Source organism: Stegodyphus dumicola, chromosome 7 (genome assembly GCF_044657685.1).
Source record: "Stegodyphus dumicola isolate Sdum_Otavi_A_Nest chromosome 7, ASM4465768v1".
Classification (NCBI taxonomy): Eukaryota; Metazoa; Arthropoda; class Arachnida; order Araneae; family Eresidae; genus Stegodyphus; species Stegodyphus dumicola.
The window spans coordinates 76,065,012-76,087,833 of record NC_140774.1 but is presented as its reverse complement, the minus strand read 5'-3'; the positions used below and the strand labels follow the sequence as shown (position 1 = coordinate 76,087,833).

Here is a 22,822-nt window from a genome sequence, read left to right as displayed (position 1 = left end):
TGCAAGATTGACCTATTAATGTCAGTGGAGGTTGTTATGTAAATCACAGTGTACGCTGAGTAATAATCCAATATGAAAGCCTTCCAGCCCATAAAAATAATGGGCACAGAGAGCGCAGTCTCATCCAGTAAATCACTAGTTTAAACACCCAGTACCTCAAGGTTACAAAGTTTTGCCCTACAGGGTTTTTCCTCTAGAGATGATTAATTGTGAGGGGACAATAGCTGTAAAATCTCATAGCGAAGTTCTGGTGTTCCCGCACTTTCATTTATCATTTGTGCAGAAAGATTTTCAAACCTTCTAGGAAATACAAATTAATAAGAGAAATAGTTTTGACTAGCAAAAATCGAAAATTGGGATTCTTATCCCACCAACCTAAAGCATTTGAATACCTTTTGACCAAGTTTTGTTCCACCTACCTTATTTATTCCTTTACCTATAATTTTAAAGGGCTAGAGTTTTGTCCAGTGATGCAAGACTGCACTCGCAAACAATTTTTTAAATACTGTATGACGAAGATACCATATTTTGCTTTTTACAAATGACTGGATTTTATTGATAGCTTTAAAAGAAACTGTAAAACAACAGTGTTTAAAGCATTTTTTGGATAGGAAAGGGCTAACTTTAGAGATTGGTAGGCATATGGAATTAAAGTGTTCATAGTTTGAAGACTTAAAGTTGAAGGAGATGATGGTCTTCAAAGAATATTTCAATTCCATCCATTTGTGTGTCATGGATCCCCAAACTTAGCCTTGCCTTCTCAAAATACTTCATGCAATATGGTTTCAAAGTTTTCTTTAACCTTTCAATAAAAATCAAGTTCCTGTTTGTAAAAAGTGAAATATTGGCCTTTTCAAATTTTAAATTTGTTTTATTAGTCTCTTTTTCAGTAAAATGCTTCATTACAAATCTATTATGATTTTCCAATTTTGCATGTATAATTTTACTTTATTGCAAAAAACTTTAATGAATTTATACAATAATTTTTTTTAATATTAGAAGATGGATAATTGATTTTTTTTTAATTCCATTATCTAAAAGTAGTTTCTTCAGGGTTGCTATGCTACCTGGAAAACCTAAAAAACAAAGGAAAAGTCAGGGAATTCGAAAACTGTTTAAAAAAATCAGAAAATTTCATTCAGTAATCCCCCAAAAATTGCTATTTTTACACTAACGTTGGAAGCAATTACTTTCGTTGGGAATTATGTATCGCATGAGCGTCATTCAAGTAGCTGTCACAGAGCCAATTTTCGCAGCTCCAATCAGATGGTCTTTTAGAAAGGCAAAGCAAGTTTCCAGTAACCTTAAAAATGAAGAGATTCACATGCATATGTACAGTGGATGTTAAATGAAAGAAAATACATTCCCATACCCATATAAACAAAATCGGTTTAATCCTAGTATACGGTACAGAGGGATTTGGCGTCAGGATGATGAGCAGTAAACTGGACATTTATGATGAGTAGTAAACAGGTCATTTTGGTGTTGATGACAATTATCAAAATCGTGCCAAGACCATATTGTGTACTAGGATTTTACCATAAAAACATTTTTTTTTTTAATAAATGCCTTTTGCATCAAAATAAAAAATGGTAATCAGTCATCTAGGCTAACCATTTATTATAATTGGTAATGCCGAATACCATTTATTATAATTGGTAATACTATTTGCCAAAATGTCATTGATTATCGTAATTCAGTTTTTAATTTTTAAGTAATTAACTTTATTTTAATGTTATTCGTATCATTTAATGTGGCTTCTTCCATCTAAGTTTATTATTAGTTAATAATTGGCATACTCCTGAAACTAATTCTAGCAATATAATGACATACCATCACGAAATTTAATGCTCATATATTTTGCATATGTATTCTGCTGAATAAATATAAAATACCTGAATTTATTTTAAAATATCATTAAATATATTTATTTCTTTCTTTTAGCTGCAAAATGTCAGCCAAAAAAAAAAGAAAAAAGAAAAAGATATTTTTTAATCCAGATTGGGCAGATTGTAATCTCAGTCTTCAGTGGAGAAAACAACTCCTATTATAGTTATAATAGTAATGCTATGGGGATTATATTGTTACGTTTTTATTTTCTGACACCAGTTCTTACATTATTTTCTTCCTTCATGTTCATATGGGTTTTGTGTGGATTTGGAGTGAATAACGATGACACTTGATGAAATATCGAAACACACTTTTTTGGCCAGTATTAATCAGGACAACTCCAAAATCTCGTTTATAGTCGTCAAACTGTTATAAACATGCTGACATGATCAGTGACACAGTTTTCAGGTTATCAAATTATCATGGTGGAGACAGCTTCACTGCAAAGCACCAGAGCACAGCTTCCAATTCTGCTTGGTCATTCTCGGAACTCCACGTACTCTCGAGACTCTCCACGCTACAACTCGCGATGCACTCGACGACACACAGAGCACATCTCCTGATTCTCTGGTTCAGCCGTTCCCGGAGCTTAACACACTCTTCTCGATGATGCACTAACCACGATACGCTAAGAGACTCGAAGTCAAACTCGGCGCTTGACTTCAAGACACTCGCTCAATGACTGACTATCAGCTCGCTGGACAAGGCACACACTATCTCGCACTTGGCGAGGCACACTCTCCGGCTGGGGACCAGCAGGGCTTATATAGCTTTCGGCTTGTGTTCGAGAACACTCTGGGCTAAACCGGTAAGAATTTGCTTCAGAAGGTTCTCCATCCGTCCATGGCATATTGCCAATTTTGTTGCCAAGTGGGTGATTTCTCACCAAATGTTGCAACCCTGCCCTCCTTGCTAATTTATGGCAACCATAAAACTGCTTTGCAGGGAATCGTCGTACCGCTCCTGTACATTTCGTAACAATATATAAGTCATATGTAATTGGCAAATTTTTGTATTTTCAAGTGCTACCATAATTATTTTACCTCTCAGCACAGCCAGCATGCACTATGTGGATAGACAGAAATTTTCTTAAAACACACCTGGAAAAGTCGGGGAATTTCCCTCTCCTGTTCGAGTGGAACCTTGTTTCTTTTTTAATGACAAAATGAGAATTTAATGAGATTATATTCTTTTTTAGAGTTTTATTATTTAGACATATGTTTTAGCCAGGAACTTTTAAAATAAATTAGTTTTTAAATGTATTATTTTAAAATTAATTTGCTCCTAGAAACATTATTATATAGAAAGTGTGTGTTTTAAAAATGTTCCATATTTCATGAACATTGTAGCAGTTTTCCATCATGCATAGGCTAGTGGGTGAATAATAATGTCTTTTATATATAGGCTGTTTCAGCAATTCGTTTGCAGACTACTTACAGGAGAGATAGATTACACCTGAACAATGGAAAATCGCATAGCAATGCATGATCAAAAATGCTTTCCTGGTGCAGTAGTGATGACCAAAACACAAGAAATGAAGGATACAAACAGGGTGAGAAAACAAGTTTACTATGTTTAGTGCAGCAGAAACTGAGAAATGAAAGCAAAAACTGACAACAGTTGTCATCAAAGAAAGAATTAAATTTTACAACATCGAAATTACCACCTCGGACTGTGATACAGGCCTCGCATCTCTGGCGCATGGATGATCTGATGTTGTGGAAAATACCTGGTGTATCCTGGACTTCCCCAGCAGCTGCCATGGTGCATGCCTGAGCAAGTTCCTGAGCTCTGTTAAAAGGGATTTCATACATTAGTGTCTTGACATACTCCCCGCCCCTCTCCCAAGTAAGTAGTGAATGTTATCTTGCTGGCTAATGCGCCAGACCATCTCTGCCGATCCAGTGTTAAGGATATGTTGCATTTATGTGGAGATGCACATCAAGGCTAATGTATGCAAAAATTTAACATTCCGAACATTTTAGCTGCACTGATCATAACTGTTTTCTCATCCTGTTCATGTCCATGTTTCTTGTGTTTTGTGTCTTTATTACCGTGGCAGGAAAGTGTTTTTGACCATGCATTGCTGTGTGATTTTCAATCGTCTGGGTTTACTCTATCTTTCCTGAAAGTTTGTAACTGAATTGCTGAAACACCCTGTATATAATTTAATTCAGTCAAAAAATTTTAATTTATTTCACATAAAAGTAACTTTTATATTATTTTATAAAGAAAAATCATTTTAGTTTTAAATCTTTTAAACTGTGGAACGGGTAATTTTCTTATCGTGCTTATGTTTAAATGTGCTGAGCAGTGCACAGATAATGTATGTATTGTGGCAAACTGGCAGTTGTGCTTACATTTTCTGGATTTTTTGGTTATTCTAATACCACAGCAAACAATTTTTTTTTACATTTGCCTAAAAACTTTAAAAATCCCATTTAGAGACTGATGATTGATTAATCAAAAAAAAAAGTTTCTCCAAATAGAAGAAATTAAGTCAACAATGAAAAAATAAGATGGTGTGTGTCTGCAGCGACTAAGAGTCATCTGAAGTGAGCAAAGTGTTGTTGGAGAGTGCAAAGAAAATGCACTGTAAACTGTTTCAATGCAATTCGGTCTACTGTAGCAATTAAAAAGGAAAAAATTACTCTAAAAAGCAATAAGTCTTATTATAAAAACTTTCTAATTAAAGCAGAATATTTATTTACCATGATGATAAATATCAGAATAAAGTAAATCCTTTCTAGAGCATTATATATTCTTTTTTTGTTGTTGTTGTTTTTGTTGTAGCTACAGTCAAAAGTCATTAATCCGGACTCGTCAGGACTTCGGCGATTCCAGATTATCGATTTTTCCGGATTATAGATCATCAGTTTAAATCTCATAAGATGGCATGCACAAATTCTAAAATTAAAAATATGAAACCATAATTTATGAAATAAGGAACAATTATGATCTAAAGGGTATCAAAATTTACAAAAAAAGAAGCTTAATATTTATTTGTTTACTTTATTAAACATTTCTTTCAATGTAAGTTGTTTAAGTTGCTTCATTTTATGTGATAATACTTTCTCTTTAATTCTATAAACAGACATTTCTTGTTCAGTTACAAAGTTCCGCTGTTCAAGTCCCGTAATTGCTGTGCCGAGAATACCGACTAACTTGTCAATCGAAATCTTTTCGTTTTCACTATCCTCTCTGTCACCGTTCTTCATGTCTTTATCCATTTTTTGCAGCAATTCCACTTTTTGTTTGACGGACATCAAAACATACTTTCGTTTTGTAGATCCTTTGGGTGCTCCAGCATCGGAAATTCTATTTGACATAATCGAAAGTTCAAGTTTACTTTTATAAAATTGCTCTTACAGTCTGCAAAAAATAATAAGCCGCGTCCAATTCGAAGATTAAGGAACAACGCAATCATCACTATCAACTGAGATATTTAGATAATTTTAGCTTATACCGTCCGTTATACATTAAACGTTAAAACGTATTCTGCGCTTGCGCACACGCATATGTGCAGTCGTAAAGGTCTTACGTGCACGCGTAAACGCCTATGCGCATGTGTCAATGCGGCGCATGCGCAGAAAGTTTTTAGCTTTGAAGTTCGGATTATAGATCATTCCGGATTATGGGTGTCCGAATTAACGACTTTTGACTGTAGTATGTATGTGCAATATTTGTGCATGAAATCTTGCAGAATATGAATTTTATAATGCCTGATAGTTAGTCTTGTTTGGATTATTGCAATCTTATTCTAAAAATACTGTACTGATTATACAGATTTCATTAATTGCACTTTCCTTTCTAGGTAATTACCTTCATTGATCTTGCGGGCCACGAAAGGTATTTGAAAACTACTATATTTGGAATGACTGGGCATATTCCTGATTTCACAATGTTAATGGTAATTTGCATTTTGTTCTTTGACTTGTAAGATTTTTTTATATATATAATTTGCCATTAGTTTAATTTAAGTATCACGAACATACACTGGTGTGCAAAAATTAAGGACAAGGCAGAAAAATTAGCATAAAAATGGAATAAGGCAGCAGAATGGACTGAAAGACCAGTCCACTGATAGTTTTGGGATGATACAATAGGGGATGCACATATGGCATATTACTTAAGGAGGAGTGTTGAAATTGTATAACACTGAGTGATGTGTGCTTAGCAGTTTGGTTACTGCTATTGCATGGTGTACAGTGATTTTAACAATGTCAACTTGCTACTACTGTGTGGCATGGCCAACAGGCAATCCAGGAGACATCTTTTGGATGACTGTACTTGAGGTCATGTCATTGGAAAGTTGAAAGAAGGTTGAAGTCTGGTGGAGGAGTATGGGATTGCTCACAACTTAATTTCACATGTCTAGAAAGCATTTCAAATGGCGGGAACAGCTGCATGAGCATCAGAGGTGGTCTTCACACACAATAATGGCATTGACATCTGGTATATTTTCCTGTTAGCTAGAAGAGACACATGACAGATTGTGGAATATATTGCAAGGCATGTGTAGCAGACTATTAAATATCCAATATTGCATTTTACGATAGCCACAAGGTTGCACAAACATGTTTTATATACATGCCAACTAGTATAGTGTTAGTGTGTGCAGTAAATGCCTGCTTATCAGAAACACCTATTTCTGTGGTGCCAGGAGCACAAGAATTGGACACAACAAGAGTGAGGTTGAGTGCTGTTTTATAGGTAAGATTTAATTTAGTCTTTTACAGATAAGATTTAATTTAGTTTGATGAGTGATTCTAGATGTAAACAGATCTGAAGAGAGAAAAGAACACCGAGTCATGCCTCCAATATCATCAAAAAGTCCTTTTTTGGAGGTGTGGTTTTGTCTCATTTAAAGTAGTATCATGCTTGTTAACCATATTAACCTCGACATCTTCCAAACTGGTTTAGTCCGTGATGTCCATGATTGTACCAAGGTTCTCCTGCCTCACATGCATCTGTTTAAAGGTGCTATAGGTCCAGATTTCCTCTTCATAGATGACAGCACTACAACTGGTCTTACAATAGCTGTTGCAGAGCTCTTAGAGAATAAAGATATTCGATGCATGTATTAACCTGCAAGGTCCCTTAAATTGCACAGAACACATGCGAGATCTTCTCAGGAGATACTCGGCAACATGTGATCAGCTACCAGCAGTACTTCTGAAGCTGAAATTGACACTGCAAAAGGAATGGGAAATGATGACTCAACAGCTCTTTTACAACCTTGTCCGCACCATGGACAGGCATTGTAATTCTTATATATCTGTCAGGGATGGTATCTCCTTCTAAGGATGATTTTGTTATAGAGTGCCTGTCACATGGACATTTCTGTCTTCTCTTGAGTTGTGCCTGGAGTTACTTTTCCAAAAAGTCACCTTTCATCCTTTTGATTCCTTGTTCGGATAGTTTTGCTCACTTGTCCCATATTTTCTGATCTTGGTGATCTTATAGTAAGATTTGGGTTCATGTGGAACACTTCTGTGTGACATTACATTTGAAAAACTGTCTCATCCTTAAATTTTGCTCACAAGAGTAGTTCACAATCCCTTTTTTTTTGGTTAAATTTTCTATGAAGAGATAAGTATGCTTATATCAGTTTTTTATTTACAAAAATATCTATGTAGTTTATAAACATTTGTGTTAATGTATTACAAATATATTTTAGTATATTAAATATTTATTTTTCAAATGAAGTAATAAATTTTTTGTTTATTATTCCAAGGTAGCCTTATGCTCTGATTTAATTATGAGCCTTTTTTATCCATTGTACAAAATAAAGGAAGTATTGTAATCACAAAAAAATTCGGTTGTCAGATTTCATCGGAAATATATATTTTGACCATTCCGGAATCCATTTTGACTATTTTGTGCATGATATCTTAACATACAGACAGAATAAAGGACTTTGTATTCCAAAACATATTGTAAAATGGATTTTTTTCATACTGTCTGTATATATGTACATACGTATGTAGGTATCAAAACCGATTTGCTATAGAACATTAAATTTTTTTATACAGGATTGCTATAACATCTAATTGTACACATCCATTTTTCATTTCAATTGGCAGTACGAATATATTTCTACCCACCCTTTATTTTCACAATTGTTGGTCGGAGTCATATACTTTTAACTACAGAAGGGCAATCTTTGGGCAATGGTAAATTGTTTAAAAAATTAATTTTGGACAAATAATGAAATCTAACTTTAAATGCAGTCTCTTGTTTTCTATACTTATATTTGGGAAAGTTTCATACTTGTTATGAAAAAATAAAATGATAAGAAGTTTGACTCCTGTGTGACAAAAATTGACTGATATATTTAATTTCAAAGTTTGAAATTTTTTATGTCATTTGCAACTTGCCTTGAGGTATGATCCATACAAAGAAGTCGTGTGATGTCCAAATGACTAAAAATTAGCCAAAGTGTTATATATGTTTTTATATCTCAGTATTTTCTTCCATTGAATCAGAGCTTTGCTAGGAAAAACACTGAATTTAATGTTTCTTAATCTTTCAAGCAAGAAAGATGAAGTGAAATATTTCTTTCTTGTTTGTAAAAGCGGGAGAAAGAAATTTCAGAAATTGCATGCTGCAATTTGTACTCCTTTGTTAACATGCCCAATTAATTCTTCTGTTACTATTCATTCATCTTGTAGAGAGTTTTTTTTTTGGGGGGGGGGCCTTAATGTAGAAAATCTTTAATGTGAGAATAATTACATTAATTGCTTTTTTGAAATCAGTAGAGTTCATAAGTTCAGCTAGAAAAATACTAGATATACTGCACGCATATAATGTTTGCTAAAGTGTTTTAATTACTATTAGCTCTTTTATTAAATCAATAGTAGTTGTTCCTCTTTGGCATTTTAAATTCTTATTCTGCTCAGTAATATATACATTTGATTTACAAGTTATCTGTGTTTTATTAAGTAAATGTTATGTTTTTTAAAGCTCGAGGACTTTTGATTTTTAAAATTTATTCATAAATCCAAATATTTATCAATCATATTGTGTCATAAAAATATATTAAATAAATTTGCGATTTTTATCAACAGAAGCAGTAATTGCTGAGATTAATTGATGCAAATTGGTTTAAAATTAAAATATTTTAAGCAAGTTTAAATTAATTAAATAATTTTTTTAAACATTCAGAAGTTTTATATTTGTTTTTTAACTTAAGTTTTTAAAATTTTATTACAAATAGGTATGATTTTTTTCTATTATGGCTAAATGAGATTTGTATCTTGACATTTACTAAAATGGTGAAAGTTCAGAATCTTATTATTTTTTATATTTCAGAATTTTAAGACTTGATATTGAAATGTTTGGATATACCAGTAATTTTCAAGTGTACTAATCTTTCAATTATCATGTTATGGCTGCATTAAAAATTTAATATTAGCTTCCTTTATATCAAATATGTATCAGCTTGCTTATTCATTGAGGCAGTTTTAAGAGTGACATTAATAATATGAATTTTTTTTTTTTTTTAATTTTTCAGGTTGGTGCAAATGCTGGTGTAGTTGGAATGACTAAAGAACACTTAGGACTTGCTCTAGCTTTAAATGTTCCAGTTTTTGTTGTTGTCACAAAAATTGACATGTGTCCTGTTAATGTACTCCATGACACTATGAAACTGCTTGTCCGTATTCTGAAATCACCTGGTTGTAGGAAGATACCAGTTATTGTTCATTCTGAAGACGATGTTATAGTTTCAGCTACTAATTTTGTTTCTGAGAGGTAAGCATGTTCAAATTAAATGTGCGTAAAATATGTGACAGTATAATATGCTCAGCTAAATTAATGAAATAAAATACCAGTTTTAAAAAGAAATATTTCATAATTTTAAACTGGGAATGTATGTTTCTGTATTACAGTAAATTTTTAATATTATTTTACACAAAAGAGATTTCATCGCTTAATTATTTTGAAATTTTGTGTAATATTAATGTAATATGTGAGTAGTATTATAATTGTACTGGTATTACAATATAACAATGGTAAAAAAACTGTCATAAACATAATATAATGTTCTTAAACTCTTGCAGATGATAGGAACAACATAAAATGCCTGAAATAATGGTTCGCATTATTATGAAATTCCAACTTTCAGAACTAAAACAGTGCATGTGATCTGTCAATACTTCTCTAGCATTTTATAATGCTTAATGCATAGTCTTGAGAATATATTAATTTTAAAATGTTCTGTAAAACATAATAACACAAGAATGAATTTGTAATCCGTTGCAAAAGATATGTTAAATCACTTTTGGTAGCTTTTGAAAAATTTTGGCAGGAATTGCATTGTATCATCAGATAAAGTGAAGTTACTTTTGAAACCCCATTTTATGCAATTTGCCAGAGATTAGCATTTTGATGTAAAAAGCAAATCAGAGTAATTGGTAAGCCACATTCAATGGCAACCACAGACTGCTTGCATCTGGAATTGGCAAGTATAGATTGCTTGTATCTAGAATAATCCTAATTTTCTGTAATGCAGTGCCAAAACTTGTGTAAAAGAATAAATGCTTACATGGTAAAGATATGCATATTATAAAGGAACTATCCATACAGTTTACATTATTTAATTTATAACTTCCATTCGAAAATAGGATCTCTAAGTGTGTTCTTGGGATTTTGTTCTTAACCATCATCACAATGCAATATTTAGTCCTATTTTATTGAATGATGCTGTCTTTACAATAAAATACCAGAAGATACCAGAAGTAAATATGCACTGTTCTCGATTGATTCTGGTGGGAGAATGGCCCCCAGGTGCTATTCCAAGCAGATATTGTTCAGATAGCAACACTCTTATTTATCTGTTTGTGTGTCTTGCAGTACATTACGGTGGCAAGGATTCTTTGAGAAAATGTTCACACATGCTGTTCAAATAATGTTCGTCCACATGGTGTTAAAAAAAAAAGAGAGTTGTCTTATTACCTATATAACCTTCTTCCATTCTCACCCCTTGACCATTAGCATACTTGATATTCTTCCTCTGAGTCCATCTGACACTCTGTGGTATACTTGAAATTATGCATGATATCAATTTCAAGGCACTGCAGGCAAGAAAAGAAAGCTTGCATTTATCTGTTGCATCAGTGTGGTATATCTGTCTGATACCTTATAAACAAGTGCATACACTTTGCATTATCTTTGTTCAATACTAACTGCTGCATAGTGCATTAATTACTTACCAGCTTCATGTTTTACAAGTTGTTTTCATTTTTCCCTCATTATCTAGCCTCTGCTAAAAGTGATGAATCCATTATGCTTTGAAGATGAAGCAAAATATTGTCTAAGAGTTACAATACTCTTATTATATCGAGCCATTCGAGAAGTTCTGCAGTTTTTTTTTTATGATAAATGAAAATAAAGCAGTAGAAAACATAGTACATAACATATAAAACCCTCAGACCCATCCCACATGTGCACTCGGACCTCGGGGTGCTCTTTCTCAATATTGGAACAAAACGGGGCAGAATCGTACTGTTTACTGTATGGTGCCCAACAACAGACTTAATCTTGTGTGCTTTGTCATGATAAATTTCATGGGGCTAGTTCTAATGATGAGATCAAGCAAGCGAGATTAGTCGCAACAACAGCAAACATAGAAACTTTCATTGAATCATGTAAGCACCATTTTATTTTATGCCTTTTCACCATTTTCAGACAGCTGGAAAATTCCTTTTTTAAAATGATCTTTCGATTTGATTTATTCATAAAGAAGTTATCAACATGCTTTTTGACTGTCTCCAGAGAATATTACCCTGTGTAACTCCAAAAATTTTAAAGTAACTTAATAAGATGAAAATATGAAAGGGCAAGGTCTGGTGAATATAGGTGTGACACCAAACATCTCGGCCACCTTCATAACTTTTTTTTATGTGTGTGTAGTATCTGTTGACTGTTTGGTGATTAACAGAGCATGCTTGACTCGTGTAGCTCTTCTCCAAGAAGGCTTAATGTATTTTAGGTGAGATGCATGTTAGCCTCAGAAGAGAAAGGTTGTAGATTTTTCTATGCTGTAGGAGCGATGTACTGCTCTGAGTTTATTAGTGTAGTATGCTGAGAACATTAATTTTACTAAATGTTTGTTTCGTCTTGTTAAATGGTGCCTTATTGAACCACAAAGCCATTACAATGTGACATTCATTAAATTTGAGGTCGAGCATGATCATGATAGACACCTCGAAGATTGGCCATTTCTCGGTGCTTTGCTTTTAAAACTGCCATTTAGAAACAGTATTTTTCCAAATACAGGAAGCATTATTTTTCCGGGATGTGGCTTCCCTCTTGATATTATTAAAAGAAGTTCTTCTGGCTTACCCCATGATCTTTTTCTTTTTATAACATTATTGTATAATTAATTACTTCTTATCTCCTGTAATGAGCCACATATCTGCAGTAATAAGCAGTTTCAAAAAGAAGCTTCTTTAAATTTTCCAGCAAAGAATCACAAGCCAAAATTCGAGCTGTTGAAGTATGGGTTGCCCATACATCATAGTAGCGTACATACCCAATCTTCTTTAAATGATCATGGGCTGCTTTTTTTAGAATATGTATTTTGTTTGGTAGTTCCTGAAATGTACAACTTGGATTTCCTGTGACAGCATCTTTTGATAGGTCGTTGTTAACAAAGAATTGTCATGCTAAGTGGATATCACCTTAGAGGCTCAAACTTCTGCTCTTAGGAGCTATCACCTTAGAAGCTCAAACTATTTTAGTGAAATTATATGTGAAATTGTAATATTTTTTGTATAACATGAAAATCTAAAGAAGTGAAACTTTGCCATTAGCATTGAGTAAATGGTTCCAGATTTGGTGAGAAGTCACCAAACTTGGCAACTACTTGGTGACATTTTGATCTGGTCCCCATATAACTGTAATGGTTATTGCAACTGAATAACTAACTGTAATTGATACTTTATGTAGCTGTAATCGTATCCGGCCCTCATATGCCTTACAGTAATTTCAAGAAGTGGAAAGTACTAGAAATCTCTTGGTCTTACTAGAAGTCTAGTACTAGAAGTCTCTCTTAATTTTTTATTATTATATCTCTTGGCCAGGAGAAAACTATATAAAATTGCAGAGAGCAACGGTTTCTCAATAGTTGTTTAGTTCAGCATGAGTTTCGAATATTGAAATATTTAGCTTCACTCTTTTGATATGCTTTCCATTGTGTTATGTTAATTGTTCTTAATAGTTTCAAGTGTAACTACTGATTGTACTCTGTGTTACTGTGAAGAGCTGTACAACTATTTTTGGGGGAAGTTCCACAACTGTGAAGTGTTTCTTTTAGTAAATTATAGATCTGTCGCAGTTCTGTATGCATTAAATCTATTATGAATATGTACAAGCACAGTAATATTTAAACATTAACTTTGATCAAGGTCACGTCATATCAGCAGAAACAAAATAATTTAAAAACTCTCAACATAGGGGAGGGGACACAGAACTTTAATGACCCGATATAATAATTTTTTTTACTTTTGCAACCATACAGATTTGTCTTGATGCTTCAACTGGCTAAGGCTTTTGTTCCAAAACCCAAATTTCCCAATCTCCATGGAAAGTGGTGATTTCTTAATTTTAATACCAGAATGCTTCTGGTTATTTATATCTGGATTTATTTACTTTTAATATACAGCCTTAATTTCTTGGATATATTTCCAGATGCATGTATGTATACTTTCTTAAAACACATCGCACAAAATTATCTTCTCCATGTATATACAGCTGGTTAGAAGGTTAATACAGGAGTGTTTTTAGTATTCCTGACTAGTTAGTGAGCAATAATAAATTGTAATCATTTGTGAATTGGATTATTTTTACTATGGCAACACAAACAAGATCTGTGTAAGGGGAGTTATGCCTTTGTGTAGGTTAACAACTTTGCTAATACTCGATTTTTCAGTTGCTAGCTGGGTCACCAACTTTTACACCATAAGTGCGCATACCTGAAGAATGCCATAATTGCTTACATTTCCCCCAAAAATGAAAACACAGCTGAGAAAAGGCATCAGAGTTAACCTTTTAAATCCAGAAGGTAGTAAGTTATTATTTACCACATTTTAGTTTGAATGCCACTATGATGACTATTAGATTTCTTGGAGCAGGAAACAGGGAAAATGACAATGCATTCTCACTGAGAATTAAATTTCTGATTTGCAGTTGCTGGCTGTATATACTAACTGACATGCCTGAAGTGCATTTATGAAAGGAATACTATAGTTCCAATTTATGAATAAATTATTAAGTCATATTGCAAAATAAAAGGCAAATAGTTTTGAAAACTATAAGAAAGTTAATTACAAATTTCTTGTGAGTCTTTCTATCAAAATTCTAAAATAAGGTTTCCAAAAAAGGTTTCATGTACCTTTTTTTTCCCCTAAGGGTTCTAATCCAAGCCAAGGTCACCTAGACAAAATTTCAACAAACTGTACTTGAAATCTATATTTAAAAATAATAATAATAATAATAATACTTACATGTTGAACACACACACAATAAAAAAAGGGGAAAAAGAAAAAAAGAAAAGAAGAAGAAGAAGAAGGAAAGAAAAGTTACAAAACATTGCATGTCTACACAAAAATAGGCATTAGAAATAGAAGTACAGTCTTGCATCTCTTTTGAAATCTGAACTCTTGTTTCCAATGTTAATGACATAAAAAAGTCTGATGTGTATGCCACATGACTTCCTTGTACGGAATATTAAATTATATGCATTTTTTCTTGCGTAAGTTTAAATAAACTTATTGGATTGAATGAAATCTACTTCATCGATAGCACATAAACCACAATTGAATAAATGCGCTCTTTAAAATTCACTATCTTTGCTTATGATAGTGACACTTTGGCACTTGGTTCACTTAACAGCATTACATTTCATTCATATTATAACTCGGAATGCACAAAATTTATATCATTTAAAGAATTATCTAATCGTTGCCACATATTCTATTCAAATAATATAATAAATCTAAAATGATATATAAAAGAAATTAAGCAAACAAAGCAAAAAAGAAACAGTTTTTCACAGACAATTGAGTATTTCTCATTCAATTTATTCAGCTCTCACTCCGACAAGGCAAAAAAACATAAAAACTCAAAATATCTATATTAAAAATTACGAAGTAAATCTTAAACACTTGTTTTCTCTAATAAATTCCAAAATGGATTAAACATGATTTAATTCGCAATAATATAAGAAGGCATTATCTTTGTTGTTGCGAAGCTTAGTTTCTGTAGATTGGCAAAAAATCCGCTATTTTGCCAAGTTTAAAATGTAAACCAACATGTCTGCCATCGCAAAATTCATTAGGCTTAGCTGCACTTCAACAACTTTTAAATTGTTGATAACTCCACGAATATTACATGCAGATTTACTAAAGGCATAAAAATCTTAACCTGAAGATAAGAACAACATAATTCAATATTTTTAAAGCAAAAAATGCACAATTTACAAACATATAAGAGTAAAGTAATTAAGATCATTGAGCCGGGTAACAGAGTGAATATATACATATATTGGTACTATTCGGTTTCGAGGGCCGTAAAAATCGCCAAACTATTATTGATGCCAATGCTGCCAAAAATAATTGCGGCAACCCTAACGCAAGAAAGGAAGTGCAATAGTAAATAACTATCTAAGATTGATATTTTAATCTAGATGAAAGGTTAATTTCGTATAATACTTTTTTATTATTATAATTTATATAAAAATTGCTAAACATAACTGAATGGATGCCTGCATCGCTATTTGGCTACCGACTTATCGCTAAAGCATAATTTCATCTCATTAGTTGTTCAAAATTATATTGAATGATGCCTTTTCTTTGAAAATATTCTCGGTAAAGTGCAGAATCGCTCACTTATTTGTTTGCCGCTTTTTACAAGGGTAAAAACATAGTATTTCAATGGCGTCTTAAGAAATATAGAACTATATAAACTTACGCAATCTCAAATCAGCGCGTACGCTAGATTTGGCGTGCTGTTAAATGGGCGCGTTTGCTAGATTTGGCGCTTTTGCGCATACATTTTCGCTGCAGTTTTTTACAGTCCTCAAAACGGAATAGTACCCATATATTTCCTAAACAATTCTTTTGAAAACAAACACAAACATGCCTAATTATTTTCGTGCATTAAACTGCAGAAAAATTATCATTAAAGACATAAAGTAGGAAATTTAGAACTAATATTTCACAAAGACCAGAAATTGAAATTCATAATTAATAAATTTCATTGCAACAGTGAATTTAAAAATGTTAAAACTTTTCAAATTTTAAATTTCTTACTTTGTCTTTTAATATACATATATTTATATACTTTTGGTGCAGCCTATTGCAACCAAAATGCGAGGTGCACATCTACATGTTATAGCAGTCCTATATAAAAAGTCTACTCAAAATCGAGTAGACTTTCTGAGCCTACTCGATTTTGAGTTATGCAAGATACGTACGTACCTATGCACAGACACCACAAAAAATTCTTTTCAGAATTCATTTTAAATTGGTTTTATATTTTTTTTTGGGGGGGGCAAAGAGTTATTTATTCTGTCCTTACGTACAGATATCGTGCAAAAACATTATTAAATTGCATTTGATAGCGGTCAAAATGGATATTTTCATTGAAATATGATGCATGAAACTTTTCGCGGTTACAATACTTCCTTTTTACTTCGTATAAGGAAGTAAACAAAGAATAACATTTCATGCCGCATGCCATCTGGTGAAAACAGAATTGTCTACTTTTTTATATTTTTCTTTGGAGGCCATTTTCAACAGTATGGATAAAGTTAATAAAGAAACAAAATAACCCCGCAGAAAGTAATAAGAAAAAAGGCTAGCTTCAGCAAGGTAATTCATTTCAGCTTCAGATGATGAAGCACATTTATATGTATGATGAAGTATGACTACAAAAAGTCCTACTTTGAAACTATGCTCCTACTATGAAAGCAGCTGCTGTTTAAATATGGCTTTAGCATGTCAACATAGAACATTTTATTCATATTTAAATTACCAGGTTAAATTAACTATGAAATTAATCCAAAAGATTCTGTCAAAACTTGGTAGTTTATATTGTTATAAACATGTTTAAAATACGATGTAATGCATTTCTGCACATGAGAAGAATTTTTATTGTGTCATGTAAAATATTGTATTTATGCCTTTTTCTAAGATTTAATTTTGCTCTTCTCCCATAGGTTATGTCCTATATTTCAAGTTTCCAATGTTACAGGAGAGAATCTCAAGTATTTAAAAATGTTTTTAAATTTGTTATCAACAAGGATGCCAAATTCAGATTCTGAGCCATCTGAATTTCAGATTGATGATACTTATTCAGTGCCAGTAAGTTATGTTAAAGTATTATTGGATGTGAGAATCTTGAATTGTGATTATAAAATTAGTGAACTTTACTTATTGGGAGAAAAGCAAATGCAATTGTTTTTTTTTGGGGGGGAGGGAGTTGTAATCGGATTAATTGGATTAGGTGGAGGGAGTCGTAATCGGGTTAATTAGATTATTATTATTATTTGAACATCCAGAAATTTCAAATACACTACAAATGTACAGTGGCACTTATGAAAGTAATTTAAACATCGCATGTAGTAATAAAACAAACAAAAACTGCGAAAAGCAATCTAGACTTCACAGATCAAGTCAGATCTATCTTTTTTTTTTTTTTTTTAAATCATTCCGTAAGCCTCTTTCCTCTAGAGTCTTCAAAATTAAGACAGAAGAAAGTTAAATATTCCACATACTAAGGTACTCTTTTTTTGAACAATCTCAGAAGGTTCTTGATCTAATGCAGTCTGTTTTAACTCAGAGAAATGAATTGTTAAGTTTAGATTTATTCCCACATAACCTTGTCAGAATTTTTTCCTGTTTTTTATCAGTTCCTGAATAATTATGAAAGCATGAGTACATATATGTCATATATTAGTGTTTTCCTTGAAGATGTTTTTGTCCCATTTGTCAGGATATAAGAGCCCATTAAAATTCTGTCTTTCAAATTATAAGCAAAAAATGTGCAACATGTAATGTTGTTTGGAGGCGGGGAGGGGGGTAAAGGCTTTAGTTTTAAAAAGAAATGCAAATGCAGTTAAATATAATAAAAATCTAATAATAAAATTTTGGCAGTTCTGGGGCTATTTCTGTGTATATCTGAAAAACAATTTTGTTGATTTATAATGTGATGTAATAATAAAAACTGAAACTACAATACATATACAGTCTAACTGTACTAATGCTTATGTTATTGATCAAAATTATATTAAAAATTGAACTACAGAATGTGAGTATTCTTATTCAGCTTAAGCTGCATTCACACTGGTCCGTTGGGGCATCATGCGTCAAAACGAAAAAAAAAAAAAAAACACTTTCCACATACGGCAGTTCACACCAGCGCGGCAACTTTCGCTTTAAAAGTTGTCATATGTTCGCACTAGATGGCGCTTCATATCGAAAATTTGGAGGAAAACGTGAAATTTTTGTGTAGTATTTTGACATTTTACTATTACATTTTTAAATTAAAATGGATGTAATTTCTGGTCAATTAAAACTTATTTTACTTCTTGCTTTGTGTAAGAGAAGCAGAATGCAGTGGTTTATATTAATATGTGAGAGATAACTGCAGTAAGGAGGTGCAAGTAATTTAATTGAAGAAATGCACTTGAATGAAACAAAATTTCTTTTAATTACTTTCGCATGGCGCCTCATCAATTCGATAAATTTCTAGCGCTCATTGAACTATTTATTCAAAAGCAGAAAACTAATTTTTGTCAGAATATCCCAGAAAAGAATCATTTGGACTATAGGAACAAGATATCCCAGAAAAGGATCGTTGTATATATCAAACGCTGTATATATCTAATTTAATTTATTTATGAATTTTGTTGAATGATAATTAAAAAAATCCTAATTGTATGATTCTATTTTGGAGAGTAAATTTTTCATGTGGTAGAATACCGTAAATGTTTTTGCATGATGTATAAACTTTAATTAAATGCTTCTTTAAATAAACTTCCCTTAATTGGTTTAAATAAAGCAATAAAAAAGTATATTTTGTTTAAATATATGTGGGATATACAGCATTACTAAATTAAATATCACACTTTAAAAAAAGCAGTTATTTTTAAATTAATAAACAACATCAGTTTTTTAAAAAATTATTTTAGTTTCTCCCTTATGTACATATTTTTTACCTTAAATGTAACAGTACATATTTTTATGTACTGTTAAATGTACATATTTTTTACCTTAAATGTTACTTCAATTAGTCATTCATATATTAAGGAACAGCCACTATCTAAATGTTTATTTTATAAGGTCACTTTTACCTAAAACTCATTGAAGTAATTGCATTTTATATAATAATTCTTTTTCTGCGTTAAAATTTGAATTCCATAAGTAGCAAATTTGCTAATGCTCATACAAAAGTTTTTTAAATTAACAAAAAATTATCATCAAGATTAAACCTGTTGAAGCATGCATGTTAAAAAAAAAAAAAAAAAAAAAAAAAGAAAGAAAGAAAAAGAAAAATGAAGCCATTAAAATGCGTAGAAATATTACAGGAAATCAGATACATGCTAGTGAGCTTCTTTTCTGTATAAATAACAGTTTTCTTAATTTTTAATTTTTTTTTTACTCGTCACCACTCGTTTAAAAGTCAGAACTCGCTAAATTTTTTAATTAGATGAAACAGCAACTTTATACTAATACCAGTATCGCTTTGGCTAGTCTCGTTCGTGTCAGCCAAAAAAGAATCAGATCATAGTAGTGAGATCTTATGAATTATACCAAAGGCTCGTTGTCAAAAGAAGGATAATGCACACAATGCCGAATGAAAATTAAGTTTGCATGAATGATGAATGAAATAAAAAATAAATGCAAGTTTCTTGTCTTTACTTGAGCATCTTTTACTTGAGCCCCCCAATCTTTTACTTGAGCATGTTACTTCCTCACTACGATACCTTACAGGTAAGCATCATTTTCACCTTCAGGAAACTGAAGAAGCATCTGGGCTACTCTGAAACTAGCCATAATATTTTCTGTAAATATTTTTTTTTTTTTTTTTTTTTTTTTTTTTTAAATACCAATTCCATTACAACACCACTATCCATCACTATTTTCTCGCAACAATCTATTGCTTTAGATTATTCTGTAAAAAATATCAACCATATATCATTTATGGTATATTATTAAGGTTTATTACTACTAATAAACTTGAAAATTCTCCTTTAAATAATTTATAAAACTATTTATTCTATTAGCGTATGCATTTATGTTATTTAATCTGAAATTTTTATTATTAGTTCATTCCTCCCCCTCCCCCATCAAGAAGACTTTTTTGAAAGTGCAATCATTTAAAAACCATGGTATAAACTGGTCGTTTGAAACGAGATGCCTGAAACTGATGCGTCAAGCGTCAAAAAGTTGAGTCAACTTGCGTGGTCTCCAGCCAACCGGCAAATGCTGCTTCTGAACTCGCTTCTGATTGGTTAACGCGTGAATGCGTGACCGCATTGGTCTGAACACAGCTTTAGAAGTTTTAGAACTATTATACTTCTAAGCTGAATAAGCTGACTGCAACAAGTCTTTTCCTATAAGCTTTCATTGTCCACTTGCTTAATGGACTTAGTATGGTACCAAAAAAGTCATTGTGGAATATTATAATGATTTATTTCTTCTCCCTTGCTGTAGTAGTTCTGCTTTGCAAATTTTGCAAGTGTATTTAATGCTTGGCAGCCATATTCCAAGTGAATGTTTAGTGGAATGTTCCTCCCCCTCCATTCTCTGGGGTGGTTTTTTTTTCTCGTGTGACCGACCGATCAACTCCAGTGATGAAAAATGGTAGAGAGACTTTGCATTTCTTGTCGTTATTACAGGTCATCTGAATACTGCTTACTAGGAAAAGATCTACTTGTTCATAATCTTTATTACTTTGTGAAAGCTTTTGAGACGAAATTAATCCTGTGGGAAAGTCAGTTGCTAAATAAGAATTCCACTCACTTTCCAAAATTGATGGAGAGTGTGAAGAACTCTACAATATTTAATTCAAATAATTATGTACAATGTATTTCAAAGTTGAAAGAGGAATTCAAAAGCAGATTTTAAAAGTAAAATTTAATTACTCAAAGAATCTAATTAAGCGCGGACGCAGAATTCATTAAACGGTACTACTTGTTACAAAAATACATCTAAATTTCTAAACTTTCCTAAAATAATAAACACTAAAAAAGATCGAATTCATAAAAGGACACAAATTAATGAATAAGAAATGGAAAAGAAAAATGTGATTTAATTATTAAATATACTATTTAGTTTACAAATAAAATGTAAGTACCATAATGTTAAAGTGGAAGGGGGGAGCAAACGACTAATAGCTACTAAGCTAAACACTTAGAATAGAATATATCTGTCTTATTTCCTTTTCGTGGCCAAGAAGTTGTCCCAAAACAAGATATACTTATTCTTAATATATATGCACAAAATATAAAACTGCTATCAAATGGCCTGTAGTAGAATAATCTGTTGTTGCAAATTTCATGACCTATGTTAAAAGAAGTGCTACTTGGCTTGGTGTTATATCCAAGTGGTGGAAAATTTAGCTCAAAAGGATGAAAATAACGTGCAAAGAAACAAGTAATATTTTTTAAAAAAAATTAAAGTCAATTCCTGCTAGGTCAACAAAGAAAAATTTTATTTTAGTTAATTTTTAGTAAAATTATTAACATTTTTTCATTTCTAATTTATGAAGCTGATGGTGGTCTATAATTTCTCATTCTATCCATCTCTTGTAATGCTTCATTATGCATTGTATTCTAGTTTCTTTTAATCAGGTGGCATCCACTTTAAGTTTAAAAAAATGTATTTGAACTTGAATGGATGAATAAAAAATATTTTATTAATGATTGAAAGTTTGAACAAGATATAGGGAGAGTGTGAGCTAATAGTAGGAATTTAAAAATTGCATAAAACTAAAAATGAGGGTTCACTTACCCTCTCCACCTCCCCCCTCAAAAAAAAGTCATAAATCGCAGCACTTGGATTATGAAGTTGTCCTTGGTAGTCAATGGAAATGCTTTTAGTACAGAGTGTTGTCGTATAATGTCTGCATATTGTTAATATTTGTTGCACAGCAATTCCTGATATAAGGAATCCTTACTTGACAAATGTTTTGTATATTTGTTATAGTTAATCATCTGACAGCTACACAATGACCCTGGCAACATCTCTATATAAGCACAATGATATTAACAGCTAACAGCGACAGTTGGAGTTGACGGAATGAGTTGAGACCATTATATATACGTATTGCATCAGTGGATTCCAAGTATTATTGGATCAGCTTAGTACCATAACAAAGAAACATTGTTGTCTGCCAAATGAAATCCAGAACCAAATACACCTCTGAAAACTTTCAGTATTAAAGCATTCCTTTTATATTTCAGCTATATTTTATAAAGCCCATCTGAAATCAAAATAGAATAACGACTGTTATACTTTTTACATGTTTATTACCAAATGACACACTTATAATTACTGAGTCCATATGAAGAATACATAGTTTTATGTAGGATGTGTAGGTTTCTTTTGTAAGCATTTTTGCAAATAAAGTTGAGCATTGTGATGTCATGATTACTGGATTAGTGGATTTAAAGAGAGAAATCAAAATGTTATTTTCTGTCATTAGCTGTGCAGGGAATTTGGATCTGTTTCTTAAACTATTGAAGCTTGATATCACAAAATATTGTCAGATTTAAAGCCTGAATGTACAGAATATGGTTCAGGAAATATGTGTAATGAAAATGCCAGTTAATTTTTCTGAATGATACCTAATAAGTCTGTCATTTATAACAAGGTGTATGTATCACAATGGAAAAAGTAGTAAAGAACACTTTGCACTCTAT

General features: G+C 32.0%; 1 protein-coding gene across 3 annotated transcripts in view; it reads left to right on the top strand.

Annotated features, from left to right (window-relative positions):
• The window catches only part of GTPBP1 (GTP-binding protein 1), a 55,882-nt gene that overhangs the window by 29,882 nt on the left and 3,178 nt on the right, over positions 1-22,822 (top strand). For all 3 annotated transcript variants that reach the window (XM_035368616.2, XM_035368633.2, XM_035368624.2), the window contains exons 6-8: positions 5,705-5,800; positions 9,407-9,645; positions 17,114-17,258. In XM_035368616.2, coding sequence (XP_035224507.1) covers positions 5,705-5,800; positions 9,407-9,645; positions 17,114-17,258 — 480 coding nt within the window. The remainder of the gene's footprint in view (positions 1-5,704; positions 5,801-9,406; positions 9,646-17,113; positions 17,259-22,822) is intronic.